General features: G+C 38.5%; 1 protein-coding gene across 1 annotated transcript in view; it reads right to left on the bottom strand.

The window, feature by feature from the left end:
- The window catches only part of DNAH11 (dynein axonemal heavy chain 11), a 350,658-nt gene that overhangs the window by 227,920 nt on the left and 95,483 nt on the right, over nucleotides 1-27,255 (bottom strand). The window contains exons 29-32 of the mRNA XM_043872240.1: nucleotides 24,240-24,389; nucleotides 20,850-21,083; nucleotides 3,259-3,390; nucleotides 1,292-1,452 (exon numbers count right to left, since the gene is read on the bottom strand). Of these exons, the coding sequence (XP_043728175.1) occupies nucleotides 1,292-1,452; nucleotides 3,259-3,390; nucleotides 20,850-21,083; nucleotides 24,240-24,389 (677 nt within the window). The remainder of the gene's footprint in view (nucleotides 1-1,291; nucleotides 1,453-3,258; nucleotides 3,391-20,849; nucleotides 21,084-24,239; nucleotides 24,390-27,255) is intronic.

Here is a 27,255-nt window from a genome sequence, read left to right as displayed (position 1 = left end):
TTTCATTAATGCCAAAGACTAAATATGCTTTCTCCCATCAATAGTTCAGCAGAGGTTGGAATACTAACAAAGAATTTCAGGTCAGTGTGACATATCCTTATCTCTCCAACATTCTGACTGTGTGTCTCTATTACCTTGGAGTCAAGTGGCAAGGAACTTTTAAGAACCCCTTGCTCCTTTGACACTCTTGAGCCACACTGGGCTCTGTATCTATCCCTTGAAGCAGCCAAGCTCCTTTCCATCTTAGAAACTGTGTACTTGTCTTTATCTGTAACTGTCTGGCCCAGGATGTTTGTCTTGCTGGTTCCCTGTTAACATTTGAGTCTTGGCTCCCCTGTCCTCTCATAATCTATAGCAGGCTCTCCCTTCAAGACACTTTCTAACATATCAGCCTGTATTATTTTTGTCATGGCATATGAACAGCCGACTCATCTGAAGAGACCCTGATGCTGGGAAGGATTGAGGGCAAAAGGAGAAAAGAACAACAGAGGATGGGATGGTTGGATGGCATCACTGATTCAATGGACATGAACTTGGGTGAACTCTGGGAGATGGTGAGGGACAGGGAGGCCTGGCATGCTGCAGTCCACGGGGTCACAAGGAGTTAGACACAACTTAGCGAGTGAACAACACGACTCCAAAAGTATTACCCCCTAACTCAGCCCTGTTAATGTGTTTACCATTCCTTTCTGTTCGCAGGCACTCACAAGCCACACTCCCCTAGAGAGTGTGCCTTGTAAGAGCAGGAATCCTTCCTGCTTGATCCTGGGAGCGTCCTCAGCACGGTGCTTCAGAAGTCCTGTATCTGCTGAACCATTCCTGTTCTCCCTCTTTTCTTCCTTCACTATATGCAAATTCAGAAATGAATTTATCATAGGCAATTCTTCTTTTAACACTTTCAGCAAAAGGATGCAGTGGGAGAAATGGTTAGAAATCCTGATATCAGGGTGTCAGCCATAAATAACCAGAATGAATAGGCTCTGAGATCAAAGACGCTGCCTTGAGCCATATTAATGGCCCATGATTTCATGATGTTTCTACCACATAGCACCTGTCATTATGCTTTTCTAATCTGGTTCTCTTCCTTGTCTCTAACACCAACATACACTGTGTCACTCAATTAATGCATTTCCATACTGCTTTCATAGAGTTTCCCTATTTGTTCCCCATTTTCCTGCAAGCCTTTATTTTTCAGCCATCTGAAAATAATTATTTTGAGATGCCTTTACCCATGCTAGGGGACTTCTTTTGACTTGGCTTTTCCCATCCGACTCCAGCTTATCATTGTTACCTGTCAGTTAGAGGTGTGATCACAAGTCGAGGGCTGTTTCCTAAATATTCATAGAAGTACTGGAACTGGGCATCACAGATATTTACAAGACAGTGTTTCTGGGTGTCTTCCCACCGGTGACGGAGCTGAGAGAGCCAAGCAAAAGCCTGGGGGGTGACGACCTGAAAACATCATGCGATCACTACATACAAACACTTAGAGGTTTAAGGCCACAAATGTAACCTATCAATTAACTCTACTGAGTCACATTTTACTCCTAAAAAATCTCACAAAAGGGAAATCTCTTGCATGCTACTGCAAATTGCAATTGCACGTAAATGGTTGAATACTTAATCAGAAATATGTGTGTAATAAAAGTCTTCATTTTAAGAAGGCTATACTGTAAAACGACATCAGTTTCTTGATGCAATGCTTCTTCCCCTTTACTGAATCACCCTAGGGGATTGGATCACTTTTGTGACTTTATATTCATATCAGTGAAATCAGATGGAAAAAGCACATAATCCATTATTTCAGCATGTCAGAGGTATAAACAAACTATACTTTTAACCAAGCCCATTCTAAGATTGTTTTGCTTTTATTAGAGATTTCCACTCCATTTTTCATTAGGCCAAACAACAGTATTTTTTCATTGCCTTTATTTCTTATTTTACTCAATTCTATTCATTCTTTCCCAGTTTGAAAAATAATTCCAATCTCTTTCAAGATCCAATGTGACCCAAGGATTTCCTAGGAATCACCTGAAGTTACCAAAATTAATATCTGCTCATTGTCTGATATCTTCCTGAGTCTCATCATTGCATACTTATGCATACCAAAGGAGCAGGAATTAGACAAAGTCTTTATCTCTTTAAGTACAAAATAAAGAACGTATTTTAAACTAAAACTTCTCCTGCTGCAAGCAAACCATCACTGATAAAAAAATGATAAAATATGCAAGGTCATATTCAAAGAGTAGTTATCAATGGCTCATCATCAAAATGAGAACACATGGTAAGAGTATTTTGCAAGGATAAGTTTTAGATTAGGATTTAAACAACATTATTCAGTAGGTGTCCTGAACCTGGACCAAGAAGTGTTTCTTCTTATGTTTGCACACGAGGAAGCATTTGCCTGCACTTTATGGAGAGAATTCAAATTCATTTTGATTTTAATAAATTGAGAAGGAACTAGAAAAACAACAGAAAATATGTCACAATATAAGCATACCCTCAAACCATGAAGGTAATTACCACCCTTAAAAAAAAAAAGAGAGATTTGGAAAAAGTAGTTTTATGGGCATGGTATGTCAGTTTTGTTCACTAGACGATCGTATTTCTGACATTTTAAGGAGGAGTATATTTTGAAAAAAGGATGAGTAATTCTCCTTCCACATTAAACCCTGGGGGCATCAAAGAGATACATGAACCTTTTAAAGAGATAAGGAAAGAAGGTAAACAATGCATTGAAAGGAATGGAAAGTAATTTCTTTAAAAAAAAAAAAAAGTAATTTAGCTTGGAATGGAAAAGACAAGGGGTGGCCAACATTTCTCTTTCTTCAAAAAGAAAATAATCAAAAGCACACAGAGATGATTGAGGTGCCCACAATCTTACTGCTATTGGCGGGATAAGCCACCGAGGTGGTTACCACAGGCCAAGGGGCCAAGATGCCTATGTGTAAAGAAGCCACAAAACACGGAAATGAACACATGACTTCTTGTGGTTCCCACATCCTGGCTTAATTTTTGGATGATCTGAATTAGAGGAGGCTTACGTCGCCAAATCCATGGGGATATCACTTGGGGTAACTCTTTTAAGGATAATATATTTGCTAACCCATATGAAATGTATCCAAAGTAAGTACAACCAATTTCTTTGGACTAATCAAAAATACCAACTTTAAAAAAAATTGCTTTCTCAGAAATATTTTTGACAAAAACACCACTTTTAGTAAAGAGCAAAAAATACATGAAATCTCCACAACTTGCCTTCTGAGAAATAAGTTTTGCCACCACATCTCTGGCATGGACATCTATGGTACAAATTGTCATGATCTTCTGCCTGTCTCCAGGTAGAAGTTCTCCCAGCAGAAGTGCAATCAGTGTATTCAACTGAGAAATCTAGAAGGAATTTTTTTTAAAGAGGTAAGAATTACAAATATAGAATTTTATAGCCCAACAGTCTTTATAATTGTAAAAAGCCCTTTAGTTTTGTAAACTATTTCAAATACATTGTCCCAGCTGGCCCTCAAACAACTATTGGGGTAGGAGTGGAGTGGGAGGAAGGGATTTAATTAATTAACTAATACAGAATAAATATTATTACTGCCCCCTGCCCCCTACCTCCTGAGCTAAGACTCCAAGAAGACAGGTCAACCTGCAGGTAATGACAAAGCCAGACAAAGAAGCAAAGTTTCCTGGTTGCAGTGACCTATCCACATAACCATGATCTAGTCTGTAACTTTGGTGGAATAGAAATGACTATAAAATTTTAAAAGGTCACATTGAGCTAGCTTCTGTCAAAGTATAGTAAGAATTAAATATGAAGTGCTTTTTTTGATTGGCTGGTTTTCTGTTTTGTGTGTTTTTGCATGGAATATAGGATGATTACTGAGAAAAGCTTTCTAATGTATGGCTGAAGACTGCTGCACTTAAATCTTTTTCATATCCCTGGTGCTTCCCTGGTAGCTCAGCTGGTAAAGAATCTGCCTGCAATGTAGGAGACTCTGGTTTGATTTCTGGGTTGGGAAGATCCGCTGGAGAAGGAATAGGCTGCCCACTCCAGAATTCTTGGCTTCCCTGGTGGCTCAGCTAGTAAAGGATCTGCCTGCGATGTGGGAGACCTGGTTTGGATTCCCGGGTTGGGAAGATCCCTTGGAGAAAGGAACAGCTACCACTCCAGTATTCTGGCCTGGAGAATTCCATGGACTGCATAGTCCACGGGGTCCCACACAGTTGGACATGACTGAGCGACTTTCACTTTTCACTTTCATATCCCTGGTGGCGGTGGTTTAGTCACTCAGTCATGTCTGATTCTTTGTGACCCCATGGACTGCAGGCCACCAGGCTCCTCTGTCCATGGGATTTCCCAGGCAAGAACACTGCAGTGGGTGCCATTTTCTTCCCCAGGGGATCTTCCCCACCCAGGGATTGAACCCGGGTCTCCTGCACTGCAGGCAGACTTCTTACCATCTGAGTCATCATGGAAGCCACATTCATATCCCTATTTTTGCCTAAATAAGAGTTGTCTGGTCCAACAATTTCTGAGATCAATATATTTCAAACTACTGGTCTCTCTTCCTAGAATGGAAAGAATTGGAATGGAATCACATGGAATATAAAGAAATAAGGATGCTGCATTATAGTAGTAAGAACATGAATTGCTTTATGAAAGTTATTTCAGTTTCACGCTGGAGTGTATACAGATGTGTGTAAATCAGATCTGATATAAACTACTTCTTAATGTTAATCATGGTCAGAAAGGTTTGATGGATACTCTCTTAGGTGGTCATTTTGTTAGCATGCTTATTTGCATAAAAACATTCTGGTCTTACTCAAGGCTTATTAACAACAGCAACAAAAATCTGCCTTATTCCAGGGTAGCATATTACAACACAATACCATCCCCTTTCCTTTACAGCTCTGCAAAGGACAGTCAATGACAAACTATTAGATCCTAAAGGAATTGGTTGCAAGTGAATATATCACATCACTAGAAGCTCTCAAACCTTTACTATCAAAAACAGATTCCCTTTAGTACTATCACCACATTCCAGAAAGCACCAAATAGTGCAGACTGCCCTGAGACTGCTGAGCAGCTAAAGGGCAGAAGGTTCTATAGGTACAGCATGCATAGAGAAGGCAGGCAGGAAAACAATAACCACAGCACGCACAATTCACAGTAAATCAGTGCACGATGCACCAGGCACTAAGGAGGGCTATTGTCTGTATTATCTCATTTAATCTTCGCAACACTCTTATTATTTTCATTTTGCAGGTAAAAGACAGCTGACTCATGGGCATATTAACCACAACTGCCAAACGGGGCAGAGGGAGAAATTCAAATCCAGACAGTCTGACTTCAGAGTCTGAGTTCTTATTGATCACATCGCAAAGACTCCTTGTACCAGCCTCCACAAGACCAATCCACCCACCACTTTCAAGTTGGAAAAGCAGTGGTTATGCAAAAAGCATTCTGGAGAGACTTAAAATCAAACACAATGAATAGTTGGTTCAAAGGAATAAAAACATGTCCTTGAGACATCCAGTCTTATACCATTAATCTACTTTTCATATTCTACATCCAAAAAATGTAGTTACATGGTAACAAAAACAGAGGTGATTATTAGTTCATGCCTGCCACATTCAGTGTTCATCATACCCCGCCTCTAGGTTCCACAAGGGCAAGGTCTGTGCCTGTCTAGTTGAGAGCTTTGTCCCCAGGGCCACTGGGGAATAGGTGGTGAAAAGGAGGTGCTCAATGCATGTTTGCTGAGTAAACGAGTGAAGGAAGAGTAAGAGTCTACACACATGTATCTTTCTCAGCAAAATTTATCACATGATTGTTAGAAAAGTGGTACTTCAGCATTGGATATTTTCCCATCTTGGCCAAGATACCCGGTCTGTAGAGTCCCAAATCTTACACCAGTACCAGAATTTGGTTAAAAAGAGTTGATTATAACAACAGAAATAATAGTTTATGTCTCTTAAGAAAATTTATAATTTCAAGTCCTTTCACAAGCACTGTCTTGTCTGAGCCTTTCTGTGATCTATTATTGATCCCTCCTTTTTTTTTTTTTTTTTTTTTACAAAAGTTCAGCCAAGTGACAGGTGATTAAAAATACAGCTTGTCAATGTTATGCGAGACTTCCCTGGTGGCATCATCGACTCAATGGACATGAGTTTGCGAAAACTCCAGGAGATGGTGAAAAGACAGGGAAACCTGGCGTGCTGCAGTCCATGGGGTCGCAAAGAGTTGGACACGACTGAGAGGCTTAACAACAACAAATACATAAGGCAACACAGGAGGAACACTTTCCTTGTAGCAGCAGAAACACTGCAATTTTACCAGCATCAAGGGAACTGAAGACTTTTCAATTTAGGCACACCCAAGTCATAGCGGCAAAGAAGCTGGAAGAGCCCTTCTGCAGAAACATTAAAATCTGGAGCTTATAAATCCTCAGCTCAGCAAGTTGAAGTGAACATTATAAGGTAACAACGATAGTACTTTGGAAGCCAACTACCAGAACCCTCAAAACTTCCAGCCGGACAAACACAGAAGTGATACTCTCTGTGTCTCTTAACAATAGCTATAAGGATCTCTAATCCTGAAACCCACCAATGTTTTAACTTTAGCAATATCAGAAAAAATGGATTTTCATTTACTGAGAACAAAGAAAATTGCCAGAGAAACCAGGTCCCACACTTCCTGACACTATCAAGTCTGTGGAACCCCCCGTTCATCACCCTCCTTCGCACTATTTGTTTCTTACTTCTCCTTCAATCATATCACAAAAACCAGCACAATACTGAGCAGTGAATGCCGGAGACAGTGAGCATAATTACCCTGTTCCTGACATTAACGACAATGATGCTAATGCTTCACCATTAAGCATGATTTTCTCTAAGTTTCTGATAGATAACCTTCATCAAGTTTTCAGTTTCCTTTCAGATGCTTTATAGTAAAAGAAAAAGGTGTAAAAATCAATAAACTCCCACCTTAAGATACTTGAAAAAGAGGAGCAAATTACACTCAAAGTAAGTAGATGAAAGGAAGTCATCAAGATAAAACAGAAATCAGTGAAATACAAAACAAACAATAGAGAAAATCAAAAGAGATTAGTTTTTTTGAAAACTTAAATAAGACCGATAAACATATAGAAAGTCTGATTACAAACAAAGGAGAGAAAACACAAATTACCAGCCAGGAATGAAAGAGGGGCGCAAAGCCAGACCCTCCAGATGTGCTAAGGATGATGTTGGTAAGGGACGACCTACTCACATCAGTAAGTCTGAAAACTTAGCTCTGGGTGGATGAACTTTCTTCAGCAAAGGGCCAGACAGAAAAGGTTTCAGCCTTTGAGGGCTACATGGGCTCTACCGCCTCAACACCACTTACAAGACCAGTCCAGGTGAAAGCAGCCAAGCATCTACACACCAGGCCAGACGTGGTCAGACGGCTGTAATCTGCCAGACCTGGACTGAGATTAAAAACGGGTCAATACCTTGAAAAACACAAGCTCCCAAAGCCGACACAAGAAAAACAAACAAACAAAAAAGCTACACAACAGCATGTATATGAAAGAAATCAAGGTATAAGTGAAAGATGTTTCACAAAGCAAATGCCAGGCCCAGAGAGCATCACCAGAGATTTCTATCATACACTGTCTGTCACAAAATGATACATGAGAATACAATACTTTTCAATTCCTTTTAAGGAACATAATCCTGATCCCCAAACTGGCAAAGATATTATAATAGAAAATTACAGATAAATGTCCCTTATGAACATAAATGCAGAATTCCTGGACAAAATATTAGCAAATAGAATCCAGCAAAAAATACATACACATCGATAAGTGGTAATACATCGTAAAAAACTGGAGCTGGCTTTGCACTCAAAAGCTCACCATAGTAACAGAACAAAAGAGATAAACCGCAAGAGAGCATCTTAGAAGATTTGAAAAACTTCAGTATCTCTTCAAGATAAAAGTCTTGGTATGTAATGGGAGGTATTTTACTCTATTTGAGAAAGACTGGCTACAAAAATATAGAACTACTATTATACTTAAAACACTGTTCTTCACTAAGACTGGGGAGAGGCCAGGATTGTCTGTCCTCATTACTTCTATTCAACACTGTACTCAAAGTCCTAGCTTAATTCAGTAACTCAAGAAAAGGAAATAAAGGGCAAAAAAGAATGGAAGAGCAGAAGTAAAACTTCCATTATTTATAGATGGTATATTCATACACATAGAAAGCCTATGAAACTATATTAAAAAGAAAATCATGCTAAAACTAGTAAACAAATTTGGAAAAGTCTCAAGACACAAGATAAATGTTCAAATGTCAATATATTTCTATATACCAGCTACAAATATTAGAAAATAAAATTTTAAAATTAATTAGCATGTTTAGAGTCAGACACAACTGAAGTGACTCAGCACAGCATTGTTCAGAAAACATTGTTCAGAAATATTAAAGATCCACATCAAGAGACATAACATGTTCCTGGATTTTAAAAATCATCATTGCTGAGATATTCATCCTTCCAATATTTTTATATTCAATGTCATCCCAGTTAAAATTTAATTAGACTAAAAGACTAATGAAGCTTTTTAAAACAAACAATATGATAGTAAAATTTATTTGGAAATGAAAAAAAATGGGAAATTCCCTGGTGATCCAGTGTCCCGATGGTTCATCGGTTAGGACCCTGCACTTTGACTGCCAAGGATGTGGGTTTAATCCCAGGCCAAGGGGTCACAAAGAGTCGGACAGGACTGAGTAACTGAGCACACACAAAGGAAACTAAAATCCCACAGCCACACAGAGGCACCAAAAAGAGAGAAAGAAATGAAAAGAACTTAGAAAAGCCTAAATAATTTTGACAAAAAAATAATACAATTGGAGAGTACACAAACACAATTTCCAGGCTACAGTAATTAACACTGTAGATGTGGTATAGAGAGACAAATAGATCCATGGAACAGAAGAATCTGGAAATAAGTCCCCATATATATAATCATTTGACTTTTTACCAAGGCACAAAGTTAATTCAAAGGAAAAAGAAGAGATGTATGGATCACAGATCTAAATGAAAAACCAGAACTATAAAGCACCTAGAAGGAAAACAGGAAAATATCTTTATGACATTAAGAAAGGCAAGAACTTTTTGTATGTGACATAAAGATAATTGATCATAAAGTAAAAACTTGATACACTAAACTACATCAGAATTAAAACATTCTACTCACAAAATATACCATTAATAAAATGAGTAGTCAGTCCATTCATGTCGTGACCAAGGACTTCTGCTGGAAACAAATCCTGTAACCATTCCATACAGTAACGTCTGCTATACAAGCATGTTTGTCAAGATAGTCTAGAATGAAGGCAGTTAATCCCTCTGCTCACAAGATGCATAAAATGTGAGACCCACAAGGACTGTCTCCCTACAGTGCTAAATGGAAAACCCAGACCAAAAAGGAGATGTGCTAATTCGTGAGACTGGCCAACAGAACTTTCTCTTGTACTTCATCATTGCCAACTTTCTGTCCCAAGTTTATTAGAGCTTTATAAAATGAGTAAAAAAACCTTTGCATGTTTTTCAATATTCCAGAACAGTTGATATAACGGTATTAATCTGTTTTTAAAATGTCTGACAACCATTGGAACAGTACCCTATTTAAAAGATATATATATATATATACACACACACACACATATATTTTTAAATTTTAACTTGATTACCATTTCCATTATTTCTGTGGTTACTGGTCTACTCAAGCTTTCTACCTCACTTTGAATCAATCTAAGAAACAGTGTTCATAGAAAATCATCCATTTAATTTTCAACTTATATATTAGTATAAAATCACATGTAGTGCTGTCCTGTCTTCTAAGAATCTTTCTTATAGGGGAATGCTTCTTTCCTCTACCTCTTTGTTGTGTTTGCTTCCTCCTCTGAACTGCAAATCTTTGTCAGTGTTTGAGCTGTTCAAAGAAGCAACTCTTAAGTTAATGGGTCAGACTGGACTCAAGGGCTACACGGGTAACATTTTTCTGTTACCTCCATCTGTCATTGTGGGGATCCTGAGTTACTTCAGGATCTGTTCTGCTTCTTTCTCTAAAACCACAACTGGTGAACTACAGGTAATGAGCCAAATATGGCCCACCACCTATTTTTATAAATAATGTTTGACTGGAACTGAGTCTTGTCCATTCATTTAAAAATTGTCTATGTCCTCGTTCCCACTACAAGAGCAGAGAGAAATGGGTGTGAAAAAGATTAAAAAGCCATAAAGACTAAAATATTTACTATTCCACCCTGCACAGAAAAAGTTGCCCAACCCCAAATCTACAGTCAAGACACAGTCATGGCAGAAGTACTCAATAAATGTCTCACTTCGTTTACGAAGTATTTCTCAGGGCTTTATCCTCGGGACAAACACTCTCACTGATAATCTCTCAGGATGTATAGGAGGCAGGACTGGTTCCAACTGTCTGCCTCTTAGACATTCAGTACTTATCCCTGACCACAAGCCCCAGGCTTTTTCCCTTTATTGAATTTCAGTTTGTAATTTCTCTGGAATTTCGTTGGAATAAAATAGGCTTATCATGGCAATAGCTTTTAAAAAATTATTTTTAAAAAATTCTCTCTTTTTTGGCGGATAATTGCTTTACAATACTGTGTTGGCCTTTGCCATATATCAACATGAATCAGCCACAGGTATACATATGTCCCTCTTAGTTATCTATCAGTTTGATTCCATCTGTCGTCAACTTCGAGGCATTCCTCAACTTATCTGGTCTAGTATTTCCAGGTGCAGTATGATTTTATTTTGTATACTTTGTCTTTCAATGTAAGTTTTGATGTGTTAAAGTAGCCAGGCTGGGCCCAAGACGGAGTTGCTCACGCTGAAGTCCCATGTCAGCGACCCAAAACTTAACTGTTTCCACACTGGACTCTCCCAGAGAAGGAAGGCTTAGATCAACCCACCAGCACCTGCCTGCTCAGCACACGTTCCCTGGCCGGGCTCTCAGGCCTCCCTTTGCTCCTCACTCTCAGTCACCCTGCTTTAACCAGTCAGTAAATGCTCGGCATAATTTCCTCCCTTGCTCCTGCTCACTTTGGTTTATAAAAATCTTTCATTTTCTATAGCTCCTTCTATAGCTTCTTTCCATCTGCAGATTGAATGCTGCCTGATTGATGAATCACTGAATAAAAGCCTACTAGGTTAGTAAATTGTCTGTGGAGAGATTTTCTTTTAACAGATGAGAGGGGTAGTGGAAAATATGTGCTCTACTCATCATCTGGTAGGTTCCTGCTATGTTAGGAAGCATGTGCCTATCAGATCACACTTCTCTATAAAGACAAAAAAAAAAATTAACTTACGTCCAATACACAGTGGGTAGCTACAGTCTTCTTCTTTGAGTCAGAGTTGGGACAAAATAGGAACACTATCAACACAGCATCCACTTGTTTTTAAAAGAATTTCTCAGTGATTAAAAATGAGGCTAAAAACTGACCTTAAGTAGAAGAATGAGAGACTCTTTCTATACACATAATATTTCGGAATATTTATGGTCAGGAAGGGTGAATGGTTAATAAGAAAAGCTTTATATTCCTTACTATGAGTCTTATTAAAAGTACCCTAGGCAATGTACCAGTACACTAGTAATTAATATTTTCAAGTCCAAAATGCTTCTCTTTTTTTGATGATTTTCATATAGTGCAATAATAAAGGAAGAGTGGAAATACTTTCTTATCAGATCCCAAATCTAACAAAACAAAATACTTTTGTCAAGGAACTCTTAAATCTGAGAAATTTTACCTGTTGTACCTTCAAAGTCTGGCACATGGCAGGGCTATATATTCAAAATTCAGTATTTTTGCCTTTAATCCCGACATCAGCTAATATACAATTACAATATGTTGAGGGGGGTGAGTTTAAAATAATTACCTTAGTTAATTTCACTACAACTTGGGATTGAAAACTAAGGAAAGAAATTACTTGTTCAGGTAGATCATCAGTTACACTCAACTCTGATTTCAGTTTTGAAATTAAACTATTTTAAAGGACTGAATTCATCTTCCAAGCTGCTCACAATATTAGCAAGAGACATTTTAATTAAAAACAAATTCTAGCAAATCGTTACATCCATTTTTAAAAAGCAGAAACTAAAGGAGTTTCAATTCAGATGCACACACTTCTCATGAACCAAACTACAGCTTTAACAGTATTCAAATGTTAGCTTCACTCATGTGCAAGTTAGTGGAATGCTGAAATGCTATGTTGAAGGCATCTGTTGGCTAGTCTGTCAAACATTTCAATTCATGCTAGAAGTGTTTCATAATTAATCATGTAAGTACTTTCTTCATAAACCATTCTGTTTGTCTACTTCTCATCTAACGTAAAAGTTTAAAATTACTTTAAAGGAGAAAAAAACACTAAACTTTGTTAATTAGCTGACTAACATAAAGCTATTAGACTATGAAAAATTTTAGCTCTAAGAATAAAAAGAATCAACCCAATGCTAACGACAGGAGAGGGAATGGACAATTCTCACACAATGATACTGGGAAGGTAAACTTGGCATGACATTTCAAAGGTTTAAAAAGTTTTGCTCTTTGAGCTAGCAACTTGACATCTGGAAATTTATCCTGAATAAATGAAGAAAAATATGTGCAACAGGTACATAAACACAAGTCTGGTTATTACACTATTATTAATGAGCACCAAAAATAAGAACAATCTAGACAGCCAGTATTAAATAGCAGTAATAATAACAATAGTCAATCTTGCAACATAGTGGGTTACACTGAATGAATAATTCCTTTATTAACAGAGAGGGCATTTAAATAAAACAAAACACATCCACATTCAAAGTACACAGCCAAATATAAGACAGGGGGAAGACAGAAGGGAAAGGAAGAAGGGGAAAAGGGTGGGGAAGAGTAGGTGACAGTCCCCAATGCCAAGGATGTACATCCATGCCAGAGCAGCAGAATGAGGTTACATGGCTAATGTCATGCAGCCTGCAGGAGGGTTTGAGTGGAGACTCAAACCCTAGACACTGAAGTTTAAATCGCCCACGTGGCCACAGAACATTTTTATGTCTCTGCCCCTCACACTCCCTGAGCAAGGGACGGAGTTGGAATCGAGATGCTGACGTCAAGCTGAGATCCTCAGAGTACTACACAATCCAGTGAAAGGTTCTAGAAAAACTCGACCTCCTAGCTCAGAGAAGCAAGAAGAAACCTTGAAACATCTTGATAGGCTTTTGATAAGAAAAAGTTCTCCAAAAGAAATCAAAATCTCACACCCCTGCCACGTGAAGCTATGGCATCCAAGTTGACCCTGCCTCTATGACTGGGAAATCCCAGACTGAGTAATTAAACACAAAATTAATCCAGAACTCTAGAAACCTGCAAGAAACAAGGAGAAAAACATAGGGACGTCTGCTCAGTGTAGGACACACAGAATTCCTTCAGAAAAAGAAAAAAAAAAAACCTAGATAACCTTTAAAAATAAATGAACAAAAGATTTACTGTATAGCACAGGGAACAATAGTCACTATATTGTAAAAACCTATCATGGAAAACAAGTTCAAAAATAATATATGTGTACATGTATAACTAAATCACACACACAAAAAAGAATTCTACTTTTTGAAATTCAGAAATGTTTATTTTTTTGCCAGTTTTTCTAAATGTCCTATGGACATCTAAAAACAATGTATGAGATACAAAATTTTTAATATATTTGTGTAGGATATAAGATTAATGTAAATAGAAATCTATTATATTTAAATTAAGGACACAATTCCAGACACTGCTATTCTTACTTTTTTGCACTTGATAAAATATTCTTAGAGAAATGTTACTATGTCTTACTATGATTATATATTTTTTTGTTTTCCCTTATATTTCTTCTGTTTTTTGCTTTATGGATATTTGTTTCTTAAAGAGATAGATATACCAGACCACCTGACCTGCCTCCTGAGAAATCTGTATGCAGGTCAAGAAGCAACAGTTAGAACTGGACATGGAACAACAGACTGGTTCCCAATCAGGAAAGGAGTAGAGCAAGGCTATATATTGTCACCCTGCTTATTTAACTTATATGCAGAGTATATCATGAGAAACGCTGGGCTGGATGAAGCACAAACTGGAATCAAGATTACTGGGGAGAAATATCAATAACCTCAGATATGCAGATGACACCACCCTTATGGCAGAAAGTGAAGAAGAACTAAAGAGCCTATTGATGAAAGTGAAAGAGGAGAGTGAAAAAGTTGGCTTAAAGCTCAACATTCAGAAAACTAAGATTATGGCATCTGGTTCCATCACTTCATGGCAAATGGAGCAACTGGAAACAGTGTCAGACTTAATTTTCTTGGGCTCCAAAATCACTGCAGATGGTGACTGCAGCCATGAAATAAAGAGACGCTTACTCCTTGAAAGAAAAGTTATGACCAACCTAGACAGCATATTAAAAAGCAGAGACATTACTTTGCCAACAAAGGTCCGTCTAGTCAAGGCTATGGTTTTTCCAGTTGTCATGTACGGATGTGAGAGTTGGACTATAAAGAAAGCCGAGTGCTGAAGAATTGATGATTTTGAACTGTGGCATTGGAGAAGACTCTTGAGAGTCCCTTGGACTGCAAGGAGATCCAACCAGTCCATCCTAAAGGAAATCAGCCCTGAATATTCATAGGAAGGACCGATGCTGAAGCTGAAACTCCAATACTTTGGCCACCTGATGTGAAGAGCTGACTCATTTGAAATGACCCTGATACTGGGAAAGATTGAAGGCAGGAGGAGAAGGGGACGACAGAGGATCAGATGGCTGGATGGCATCACCCACTCAGTGGACATGAGTTTGAGCAAGCTCTAGGAGTTGGTGATGGACAGGGAAGCCTGGCATGTTGCAGTCCATGGGGTTGCAAAGAGTCGGACATGACTGAGTGACTGAATTGAACTGAACTGATGCTTGTTTCTTTGTTGTTAGGTGTTGAATGGTTTATGATGTCTATCTTCTCTGTGAATTATACATTTTCTCATTAAAAATATTCATCATTATTTCATTTAAAGATAAATAAATTTAATAGAAAATGAATGTACAAAAAATAAATTCAAATTTTAAAAACCGGCCTCAAGACAATCAGTAGAAAAATCTAAATAAGACTAGTAATGAGATATAAAAATAAAAACCATAATGAAGAGGTAATTCATCAAAAACTGATTTTTACAGAAGTAAAAAAGAACCTGGAGAAATTGAGATATAGTAACTGAAATCAAAATGATGAAATGGGTTCAGTTCAGTTCAGTTGCTCAGTCATGTCTGACTCTGCAACCTCATGGCCTGCAGCACGCCAGGCTTCCCTGTCCATCTCCAACTCAAACTTGTGTCAATAGAATCGGTGATGCCATCCAACCATCTCATCCTCTGACGTCCCCTTCTCCTCCTGTCTTCAATCTTGCCCTGCATCAGGGTCTTTTCCAGGGAGTCAGTTTTTCACATCAGGTGGCCAAAGTATTAGAGTTTCAGCTGCAGCATCAGTCCTTCCAATGAACATTCAGGACTGATTTCCTTAAGGATTGACTGGTTTGACCTCCCTGCAGTCCAAGAGACTTAGGGGTAAAGATGACTGACATCTGCAACTTCCTTTGAAATGAATCATAAATATAAGGTATGTTGATGGAATAATAAAGGGCTGGATAAAGCATAGATAATGTGGTATGAAAGTAAGAAACCAAAACAAAATGTTGATTGTAGAACCTAGGTGGCAGGCTTGTATATCACTGTACTATTCTTTCAACTCTTTCACACATTTGAAAAGTTTTATGATAATCACTGGCGAAGAACTCCTTAAGTTATGCATCACATTAGACAACACTGCCATTGCTATCATTATTTTCATTGTATCAGCAAAAGCTAACACACAGCACTTAAATTTTGTCAAGTACTTTTAAATAGTTTTTTACTGATATTAACTAATTTAATCCTCTGACAATACTGTGATGCCATTATTATCTGTTTTACAGATCATGAAACTGAGGCACACAGAGTGGGTAAATAACCTGCTCAAAGTCATACAACTAATAAAAGGCAAAGCTGAGGTTTGAATCTATGTAATCTGGCCTTGGACTCCTTTTTCTTCATTATAAACAAGAGGAAACAGTGAACTGGAAGACAGATTCCAAAAGTCATTGAAATTGCACACAAAAAGGTGGAAAGTTTGAAAATATGAAATAAAGGTTAAAAGGCAAGGAGGATCACATGAGAAGTTTCAACATACAGGTGATAAAATTACAGAGAAAGAAAAGAGAGACCACAGAAAGAACACATCAAAGAAAAAATGGAAGAGGATTTTCTCAAACTGAAGACAGACATGGAACTAAAGATTCATAAAGCTCACTCAGTCCTCAGCAAACCAAGTTTAAAAAGCACACTCACAACACACAAAATACACAAGAGTAAAATAAAACATCAGAAACACGAAAAGAAAAATAAAGTTGTATAATCTGCCAAAGACAGATTATTTATGCAGGAAAAACAATCTGACTGACCTAAAACTTTACAACCATAAAGGCCCCCAAATAATGGAATAATATTTTAAAAATTCTAAATGACAATAATCCTCAATTTTGAATTCTCTACTTAAACTATCAAGAAAGAAGTCTAAAGAGACAAGGGATCAGAAAACTCCCTATGTATCACTCGGCAAAGAGCTACAAAACTGGACTTAGAAATAAGCAGCATTTAAAAAAATGAGCAAAGTCATTGTTAAATATATTGATAAATCTATGTAAGATTTAAAATGATAACAACACAATGAACCAGGGGTTAATACAAGATAAGATTAGACAACAAGTAAATGGGGAAGTGGAGATGGAGAGAAGCCCTCTAAGGTCTTTAGGAGGAAGAGGTAAGAACTATTAAAGGCAGAATGTAAGCATCATGAGCACAGAAACTACACAGCCAGAACCACAGAGCCTAGAACAGTGCCTGAAGAGTGGTCAGACTGTTGGAGTCAACCTGAGTCTGGCAGAAGGGAGGGCATCAATTCTGGTATAGCCACATAAAGGAATACTATTTGACCATTTCTAGTGTGAATTTGATATTGTGTGTGTCAAGGGAAAATGAAACAAAATGCATGGAAGTAAAAAAAAAAAAAGACATTTCTCTTATTTATACACATACAATCAACATAAGTAACTATGGTTACAGGCGTCCCCTGTGGCTCAGATTGTAAAGAATCTGCCTGCAATGTGGGACACCCAGGTTCCATCCCTGGGTTGGGAAGATCACCTGGAGAAGGAAATGGCAACAGCTACATACCAACACACACACACACACACACACACACACACACACACACACACATTTATACAGAAAGAAAGAAACAGTAGATAAAAGGAAAAATTTTTGACATCTATATGCCAAAAAGTTGTCAATGCTTTTCTGTGGGAAGTGAATCTATGAGTGTTTTTTAAAGTCAGTTTTAATGAGGTGGATGAAACTGGACCCTGTTATACAGAGTGAAGTAAGACAGAAAGAGAAATACAAATGCTTTATATTAACACATATATATGGGATGTAGAAAGTCTGTAATGACAATCCTACATGTAGGACAGCAAGAGAGACACATATATAAAGAACAGACTTTTATATTATGTGGGAGAAGGCGATGATTTGAGAGAATAGCATCGAAACATATACATTACCATATGTAAAAGAGATGATCAGTACAATTCAATGCATGAAGCAGAGCACCCAAAGCTAGTGCTCTGGGACAACCCAGAGGGACAGAGTGGGGAGGGAGGTGGCGGGGCTTCAGGATGGGGGACACATGGGTACCCGTGGTTGATTTATGTTGATGTATGGCAAAAAATCATCACAATATTGTAAAGTAATTATCCTCAAATTAAAATAATTTAATTTTTTAAAAAAGAAAAAAATTATTTGCCTTTTTTCCTTTCTGTATCTGAATTTTCATCTTTAACAATACATAATAATGAAATCATGAAACTGAAAATGATAAAGTTGATATAAAAAAGAAATATCCATAAAATATCATTTACTGTTTTAAGCATTATTCTAACTATCACAAAAAATAATGGGGGCAAGGAGAACAGAAAGGAGGACATCAATTCTGGTATAGCCACATAAAAGAATACTATTTGATAATGTCTACTGTGAATTTAATGAAGAGAGGAGAAAATATTAGCATAGAGTAAGTAGAAATATGCTTCTTGAAAGACTGAAATTTGAGGAGTGATCGACAGTAGCTGAAATTTAAGATAGGATATTAATTTAAGTATTTTATAGTATCCTTATATATATTTTAAAATATATAATAAAAATACTGCAGTTATAACAATAGCATAGATAACAATAAATCAACTAACCAGAAAGTTAATTTTATAAGCATAATAGAATTCATTACAATTTACTTATCTCAGTTATTTTTACCCATGGAAAAAAACAGCTTTCTCATCCATGTGACATTGACGACAATGGCAGAGATACTGTCCTAGGGAATAAACAGCCACGTCCATCAATCTAAGCCTGTAACTTCAAGCCTACTAAACAGAAATTCATGCCCCATTCTCCTAAGGATGTAAGAACAAGAATACACTGTTCTTCAAAAGTAAAGGATGCAAAAACTTCTTTAGAAATGTAAATAAGTTAGGTGGTCTCTTCACAAGATGAATGGAGAAGGAAATGGCAACCCAGTATTCTTGCCTGGATAATCTCATGGACAGAGGAGCCTGGCAGGCTACAGTCCATGAACTGTAGAGTTGGACATGACTGAGCATACACAGACATCCAAGATTATAAGAGCCAAATTAAAAGGAATAATTTTTCCAGTAGTCACGTATGGATGTGAGAGCTGGACCATAATGAGAGCTGAGCACCGAAGAACTGATGCTTTTGAACCGTGGTATTGGAGTAGACTCTTGAGAGTCCCCTGGACTGCAAGGAGATCCAACCAGTTCACCCTACAGGAGATCAGTCCTGAATATTCATTGGAAGGACTGATGCTGAAGCTGAAACTCCATACTTTGGCCACCTGATGTGAAGAACTCACTCACTGGAAAAGACCCTGATGATGGGCAAGATTGAAGGCAGGAGGAGAAGGGGGCGACAGAGGATGAGATGGTTGGATGGCATCACTGACTCAATCGACTTGAGTTTGAGCAAGCTCCACAAGTTAGTGATGAACAGGGAGGCCTGGAGTGCTTCAGTCCATGGAGTCACAAAGAGCCAGACATGACTGACCAACCGAACTGAACTGAATCAACCCAAGTATTCATTATCTAAATCTGTATGATTTTTAAGGCACTCCAGTTAAAATACTGCTAAGAAGAGAAGCAAAGAGGAGGAATGGGAAGCATTCTCAAGCCGGTGGACTGCACCAGTGTTACTTACAAATTTTATAACATTGGGAAAGTCATTTAACAAATCTGGATTCTGACTTTACCCACTGAACACAAGAAGGGTAGACAAACTAATATTTAAACAGTGCTCGCTTTGGCAGCACATATACTAAAATATTTAAACAGATAGTTAGGGAGTTTGGGATGGACAGGAACACAGTGCTATAGTTAAAACAGATAACCAATAAAGACCTATTATACAGCACAGGGAACTCTGCTCAGCTATGTAACAACTTAAACGGGAAAAGAATTTGAAAAATAATAGACACATGTATAAGTGTAACTGAATCACACCTAAAACTAACACAACACTGTTAATCAACTATGCTCCAATATAAAATAGAAAGTTAAAAAAAAAAACAAATATCTTTCAAAGTGTAATATTCCCTTTTCTTAACTAATAATATTTATTCTAATATATAATGTTTATGCAGAATCACACCAGCATGGTTTTTTCCAAAATACACAACAATGCTTCTCAAACTCAACTGCATACAGATCTTCTGGGATCTTGTTAAAAAACATACTTTGGTACAGTAGGTGTTGGGTAGGCCTTGAGATTTTGTATTTTTGTCACGCTCTCTGGTGATACCAATGCTGCTGACACATGGAAAACACTGAGCATGTTGGCCCTAGAAGATAAGCCTCATATTCTCTTAATCTATATGCCAAGAGAAAGGTTCTATCTCTGAATTGTTTCACAGCCAAGAGCAGAGGGGAAATTTAAGGAGAAGTAATAGTATGACTGGGGTAAATAAAATGGAGTTCAAAATAGACCCTCTTCAAAAGTTGCTCACCTGTGATTTCTAATGAACAGATAAAGAAAATACATGAAAACATTTGTCTTGTTTGAATAATCCTCTGTCTTACTGAGTCAAGAAAATCATGCACCAAGTATGTGATCAGTCTAGATGGAGAGTCTTACCTAGGAGGAAAGAAATCGGTACCATATCTAGGTGTGGGTGATAGACTAGATTCTTCCGAGACAACAGACAAGAATGGATGTGTTTTTTTTTTTTATTGATGTATAGTTGATTTACAACGCTGCATTAATTTCTGCTGTACAGCCACCTGACTCAGTTATATATATATGTGTGTGTATACATATATATATCCATATATATATATAATACTTTTTTATATTCTTTCCATTATGGCTTATTTCAGGATATTGAATATAGTTCCCTGTGCTATTAGGACCTTGTTGTTTAAAGATGGGTTTTTTTAAACCAATGTAAAAAATAAGACCACCACCCAGCTAAAAAATGGATAAACAAGTGACTGCTAAAAATTTCCCCACCATCATGCCCTTAACACTTAAAACACTTCATAAACAAGAATGAATGAATGAAGCAAGCTTACCTCTTCAAGTCCCTTAAAATCGCAAAATCACGAATTTTACAAAATACCTGTTTTTTATGGAAATCCTTTAGGGCCGTTTCGTAGCCTTCCTCTAGCCTACTGAAGGCTATTCCTACATCTGTAGTCCACCAGATTTGCGAGCTAGTTAGCGCAACTTGAGCCGGGAAATCAAAAATCCACAGTTCCCTGGGTTTGTCTTCATAGACTGCGATGGCCTCTGTGATGGAATGACGCACTGTCTCCTGCATGGTCCGTTCCAGCTTCAGGAGCCAGGTTTCCACCTTTCAAAGCAAACAAATGTAGTAACACAGGCTTACCTATGGAAGAGGGATAATGCTATCCTCTCTCAGGCTTGAAGGCTACTAAGAGAGGAAGGCTTCAGGTGGATTTATTGGGTTGGCCAAAAGTTTGGTCAGGCTTTCTGTAAAATCTCATGGAAAAACTCAAATGATCTTTTTGGCCAACCCAATGTTTTAAACTCCTGTACTAGAAGGTAACTCAAAGGGGCCGGTGAACTACTGACAGAGGAAGTCTTCCCTACAGAAAACTGTCTTCTGCCAGGATACCGCTCATCTTCTTTCATCTACCAGCTGCCTCATAAATTTCCACACCCTAACCAGACAAGGTGTTCTCCATTCTTCATTTTTCAGATTTGAAGAGCAGAAGGCTCTAGATCAAGTTCCTGTCTGGCAACACACAGTGTTTTGAGAAACCAAACATCACAGCCAGTATGTTAGAGTAAAATTCTAGAGATTTGAAAATCACAGGATATGGATTTTTTAAAGTGTACCTGATATAACAATGCAGTGCTAAATTTCAGGTGTATAGCAAAGTGATTCAATTATACATATATATGTATTATTTTTCAGATTTTTTGCCATTATAGGTTATTATAAGATATTGAACACAGTTCCCTGTGCTATAATAGGTCCTTGCTGTTTATTGTAAACATAGTAGTGTGTATCTGTTAATCCCAACCTCCTAATTTATCCCTTTGTCCCCCTTCTCCTTCAGTAACCATACATTTGCTTTCTGTGTCTGAGTCTAGAAAATTGATTTTTTAATTTATTTTTGATTTTTAAATATACTGAAGATTCTACCCTAAAATCTCTATAGTACCTAGTCTTACAGTGTTTTCAGCAAGTGTCTTAATTATATTCCCAACTGGCTCTCATCTTCACACTTGTCAGAAATTAGACAGTAGGAGAGATGAGAAAGAGGACAACTGCTGACTTGTGAAAATCAATCTTGAAAAAAATTCATTCAAAGTGTATTTTGTTCCCACAGATATATTTCAGCCAGTTTTCCATTCTATTCAAATATGCTATATTTGTCTGTATATATGTCTCCCGGGGATGATGTTATATAACAAAAGGATACCTATATCATTTGAAAATAATTGACCATGGCGATAAAAATGACTATACTAAATAAATTCCAAGGACTGTATGAGATCCTGAAATTATATAATTGATTTCTTTCCCTGCCTCTGTGAAGATGGCAGCAGTATTCATTCCTACAACCTCTTTCTCTGGAGAAGTGGGAAGGAGTGGTGTGTGGTCAATGAGTTGACAGCCTTCCCTATTGGAAGAAGAAAGCACAGCCTTTGCTATGGCCCAATATCCTAGGAGCCTTCTCCCCTGGCCTCCTGGCCGGGCTTTGTTCCCATGCCTGAGTGCAGGAGATCTAAGCACTACTATCGTCACTCAGCACAACTCAATGTCACCAAGCAACAGGCTCCTTCAGTAAGTAAGTCATATATCATTTTAGCATCTCCCAGATGCTCTGGGATCCATGTCCTCAATGTGGGCCACCTGTTCTTCAGAACTCTCCAGTCCATCTGGGAAGACCAAACATACATACACGGTAGGTGTATGTACCATACATACATACACACACATCAGCCCATGTTTAGAGACTATGCCACCAAGAGCAACTCAGCTCAATGAGTTGAGAACTAAGCCCTGATGAGGTGCTTGCTTGATACCTTCTCACATCTTAGTGTTGCATCAGCTTCTGTCCAACTCTTTGTAACAAGAATCACCACTTCCTGTTATCACTAATTATGTGAACATCTATTTCTTCAATGAGCCCAAGAGTTCCCAAAGGACAGGTGCTATGTCTTACTCATTTCTGGATTTCCAAAGGCCAAACCCAGTGGCTGGTACATAGTGGGTATTCAATAAACACTTGTCAAATAAAAGGCAAACAGCCAAAATTGGGAGGAACCAATCATAAAAGTGTGGGGTAGGGGGGAAGGCCTAAAGGAAAAGCATCTTTTAATAAAACAAAGGCAATTAGAGGGTGCATGCGGTACATGCCCAAAAGTCTCTAGCATAAGTTGCTTATACAGGATAAACTAGAGCACTGTGAAAACTTTCAATATCAAAGGTTTCTGCTAGTGATAACTGCATCTATCAATTGGACTGTCCTCCTTCCAGGCACTATGCCAGTCAGCTAGCAGTCTGCTGGGGAGGAGGCAGACAGCAACACACTTTTGTCAAGATAGTTTATGGTGATTTTTTCTAATCACTGTAATAATATCCTAAAGAGCCCAAGAGATCAAATATATACTTTAATCAAAGTATTCCACCATCTGCTTTCCCTGCATTTGGCAGGATTTTTCTGGTTCAATATTAAAAAGCAACAGAGAAAATCCCTGTAGAAAAAGGGGCTGCTATCAGATTTTTGCAAAGGGCCCTTTAAAGAACCCCCTGCCTCAACCTAAACTGTTCTTTAATAGAGGCTACTCTCTCCGTTACTTGTGGATTAATTTTTAAGTTATACAAGCATCATCATAAAAAGATGCAATTCCTCTAAATCATCTGAAAACACCAATAGCTCCTTCATAAATCATAATGAGCTGTTCTTACAGATAACTGTTAAGAATACATTTGAGGTGTTTGTGAGAGAAGAGAACATGTTAACTGTCTGTGCATGCGGTAACTGGTATACGTGACATCAGCTTTGTGGACTCAGCCAGTTATTTACAAGCAGCCACTGACAACATCCGCCTCAGAATCCTGAACCGCAGCCACTTTCTAATGTGCTTCACTGCAAGGCGCTGCTTCACCGTAATCCTTCCCCGAATGGTGAGCAGGGCTGAAAGTTATTCTCTCTGCAGGAGACTCAGTCACTGGGTGGCATTTGCTACTAATTCTGGGGTCTGCTCATTCAGTCCGTGGCAGTCCTTCCTGTCCAGCTCAACTGCTAGTGTCTTCGAGCCCGTGCAGGCTGCTGAAGCCTGATGCACAGAGCAGGAAGCTTGGCAGAGGACTCCTCGGACACACCAGACCGACGTAAACAGGAATCTCAGAGCACAAGACTAAGCAGAGCCTGACAATTGACATGAATGGACAATTTCTGGTTCCATTCAACTTTTAAAAATGACACCCCCATCCTCCCCTAGCATAGAGAATCTCATAATCAGCTCTTACATGGCCTATGCATTCACACTCAGCTGGGAATGGGACGTACTCCTCGTCTTTGCTGTACATTCCAACCGCCCTGTGTGCAGAGACATCCTGATCATCTTCAAACTGCAGATCTGCAATGCTGTCGAAGAGTTTGGAAAGGTGGCGTGTAACCTAAGACAAGATACAAGAGATAAGAGCACTTCCTACTGGAGGAGCATTCTGGGAATCAAGAGGTAGCTAAATGAATTCATAAAACTGTCTTTATATCATCACAGAGTTGCCTTAAAATGTTTTTTTTCCTTCCAAATAAAAATCATTTCTTCAATTTCAGAGTCTGAAATGACCTTGGTGGAGAAGTAGCCAGGCACTCTGATCACATCATCAGGTGTTGGGAGGTGAATGCTTACCCGGGTAGGTCATCTGTTTTCTCCTTAAAGTTGGAGACTTACTAACTTCTCTATCTGTACCATATTCCTGCAGCAATCATTCTGCTGGAAATTTTGTGGTCAGGTTATTAAAATTCAGATATAGTATTTTACTTACACCATAAAAACCTTATAAAAAAGGCATTGAAATATTTGAAACAAAAATGTAAATTAGACCTTCTCCTTGGGTCAGGTCATTTGCTACCATGCATCTGCTTTGATACTGACATGAGTCCCATGCATATTTGTTACATAAGAAGGGTGAACGGGATTCTCCCATTTTCATTGACAAAGAAATTGAAAGTCAAGTATTAGGTGACTTCATCAAGTTGACATTGCTAAATGTAAGTGGCAGTTAGATCTTAAACCTGCAAGTCCAGGCCACATTTACAAAGTTCAAATTCTTCTGGCCTCCTAACTTTTTAGATCCTAAGTTGTGGGATTCCCAAAAGAATCCCCAACAATATAACATACTGAGCCCTGCGCAGGTTCCAGACTACTTGAAATATAAAACAAACCAAGTTAAAAAACAAAGATCTGCACTTGTTCTGCTAGAGGTCAGTTCAGAGAGGAAAGCCCGACTGGCCTCCATGCAGTACATGAGAACCAGTAAGTCTTCTCCATCTGGTCACATCAGAAGAGGCTGGGACCAGACTCTCCACCTAAAAGGGCTGGCGAGGAGGAAAGGAGAGGAAGGCGTGTGTCCTGCAGGCTCTCAGTCAGGCAAGCCACTCTACCTGCTCTGGGGTAGACTGAATAAAGGGCAGAGTGGACCATAGGAAGTATCAGGAGTGGGAACCAGTATTCCCTCCTTACACGTGGCACAGCTAAAAGCTGCAAAGCAGAACACAGTTTGGTGAATCCTCAAAAAGTTAACATAGCAACTTCCCTGGTGATCCAGTGTTTAAGCATCTGTCTGCCAAAGCAGAGGACACGGATTCAATTTCTGGTCTAGGAAGATCCCACAGGCTGCAGAGCAACTGGATCCATGAGCCACAATGACTGAGCCCACGCTCCACAACAAGAGAAGCCACTGCAAGGAGTAGCCCATGTACAGCGATCAGAGAGTAAGCCCCCACGTGCCTCCACCAGAGAAAGCCCAGTCAGCAATGAAGTTCCAGCACAAAAATGCATACATAAAATTAGAAAAAGAATAAATAAAAGGTTAACATAGGCTTGCCGTAAGACCCAGAAACTTCACTACTAGGTACATACCCCAAACTACAGAAAACAAGTACTCAAAATACCTGTACAAAAATACTCATAGCAGTATTATTCACAAAAGGTGGAACTAACCCAGGTGTCCACTGACGGATGACAGACACCCTGTGGCATATCCATACAACGGGATACTGCTCAGGCATCAAAGGGAATGAAGCACCGGTGCATGCTACAGTATGGATGAACCTTGTCGAAAATGTCATGCTGTTAGGAGGTGGCCAGGGGGAGCAGGCAAGGGAATGTAGTGACTTCTTGATGGGCGTGGGGCTTTATATCAGGGTGATAAGATAATTTGGAACTAGGCAGAGATAACAGATGCAAAACACTGTGAATGTACAAAATGCCAGTGAATCATACGCTTTAAAATGCATAATCTTGTGTTGTCTGAATTTCATCTCAATAAAAATAATAAAAAATAATAAAAACCAGAAGATGGTTTCAAGCCACAGAAAATTTCTTGGCACATGGCATTACGGCCATCTCTGTAATGAGATTTTCTTGAAATACAGTTTAACCAGACTTGATAACTATCCCAACATCAGCTTCTAGGAACAAGAGCAACCTGCCTAAATTTCCCACATGACAAGACCACTATCAATACTGGGAAGGAACTCAAGGGCGATTTAATCTCTGAAGCTTTTAGCCTTCACATTTTTGCTGTATTCGCTCTTTTAGAAGAAAATCACAACAAGGAATCTTCCCCGTTGAAAACAGATGATTTTCTGCGGCTCTCACTTTCAGTGTAGACAGAGTGGTAGCCGATGACCATTGCTTGGGTTATCACAGTTACTGCATCCCTGCACATAACCCAGAGGACATTTACACACAGTCTCTCCAATCATCTCACAGTTCGCTGTCACAGCTGAGGTGGCCAGCAAGTGCACAGATGTTTAATGGCTTCTACTGCATAACGGGCCTAAATAATATTCAGGTACAAAGCTGCAGGATAAATGAGACCTCAACCATCAGACACCCTCACACATCACTGCTTTGGCCAGGAAAGAGTTTCATAAGAACTTCTAATCCTGCAGTCATTCAGTGGGTGACCAGGACATGCAAACCCCACAGCTTGCTGTTCTCCTGTGACTTATACCTGGCATGCTGGAAGTTAAATAGTTTCCTATTCTGCCCTCCACTTCGAGCTTCTGAGAGAACACAACCATTTTCTTAACTAACATGCACGCTGTTGCCCTCAAATTAGTTCCATTTCTTTGTACATGTTAACACAAAATTTAAATTCCTCTTTGCTAGTTGGGTCTTTGGAAAGATCTTTAATTTTACAAAAAATAAAAAAATAAAAAACTGATGCCTCCTCTTTTTACCTAAGAAGAAACAAAATGGATATGAAAATTTCAAATCATGAAATTCAATAATTTGATTATATCTTGAAC

The sequence above is a fragment of the Cervus elaphus genome, chromosome 18 (genome assembly GCF_910594005.1).
Source record: "Cervus elaphus chromosome 18, mCerEla1.1, whole genome shotgun sequence".
Classification (NCBI taxonomy): domain Eukaryota; kingdom Metazoa; phylum Chordata; class Mammalia; order Artiodactyla; family Cervidae; genus Cervus; species Cervus elaphus.
Note: the sequence above shows the minus strand (reverse complement) of the source record. Positions and strands in the feature narration are given on the sequence as shown.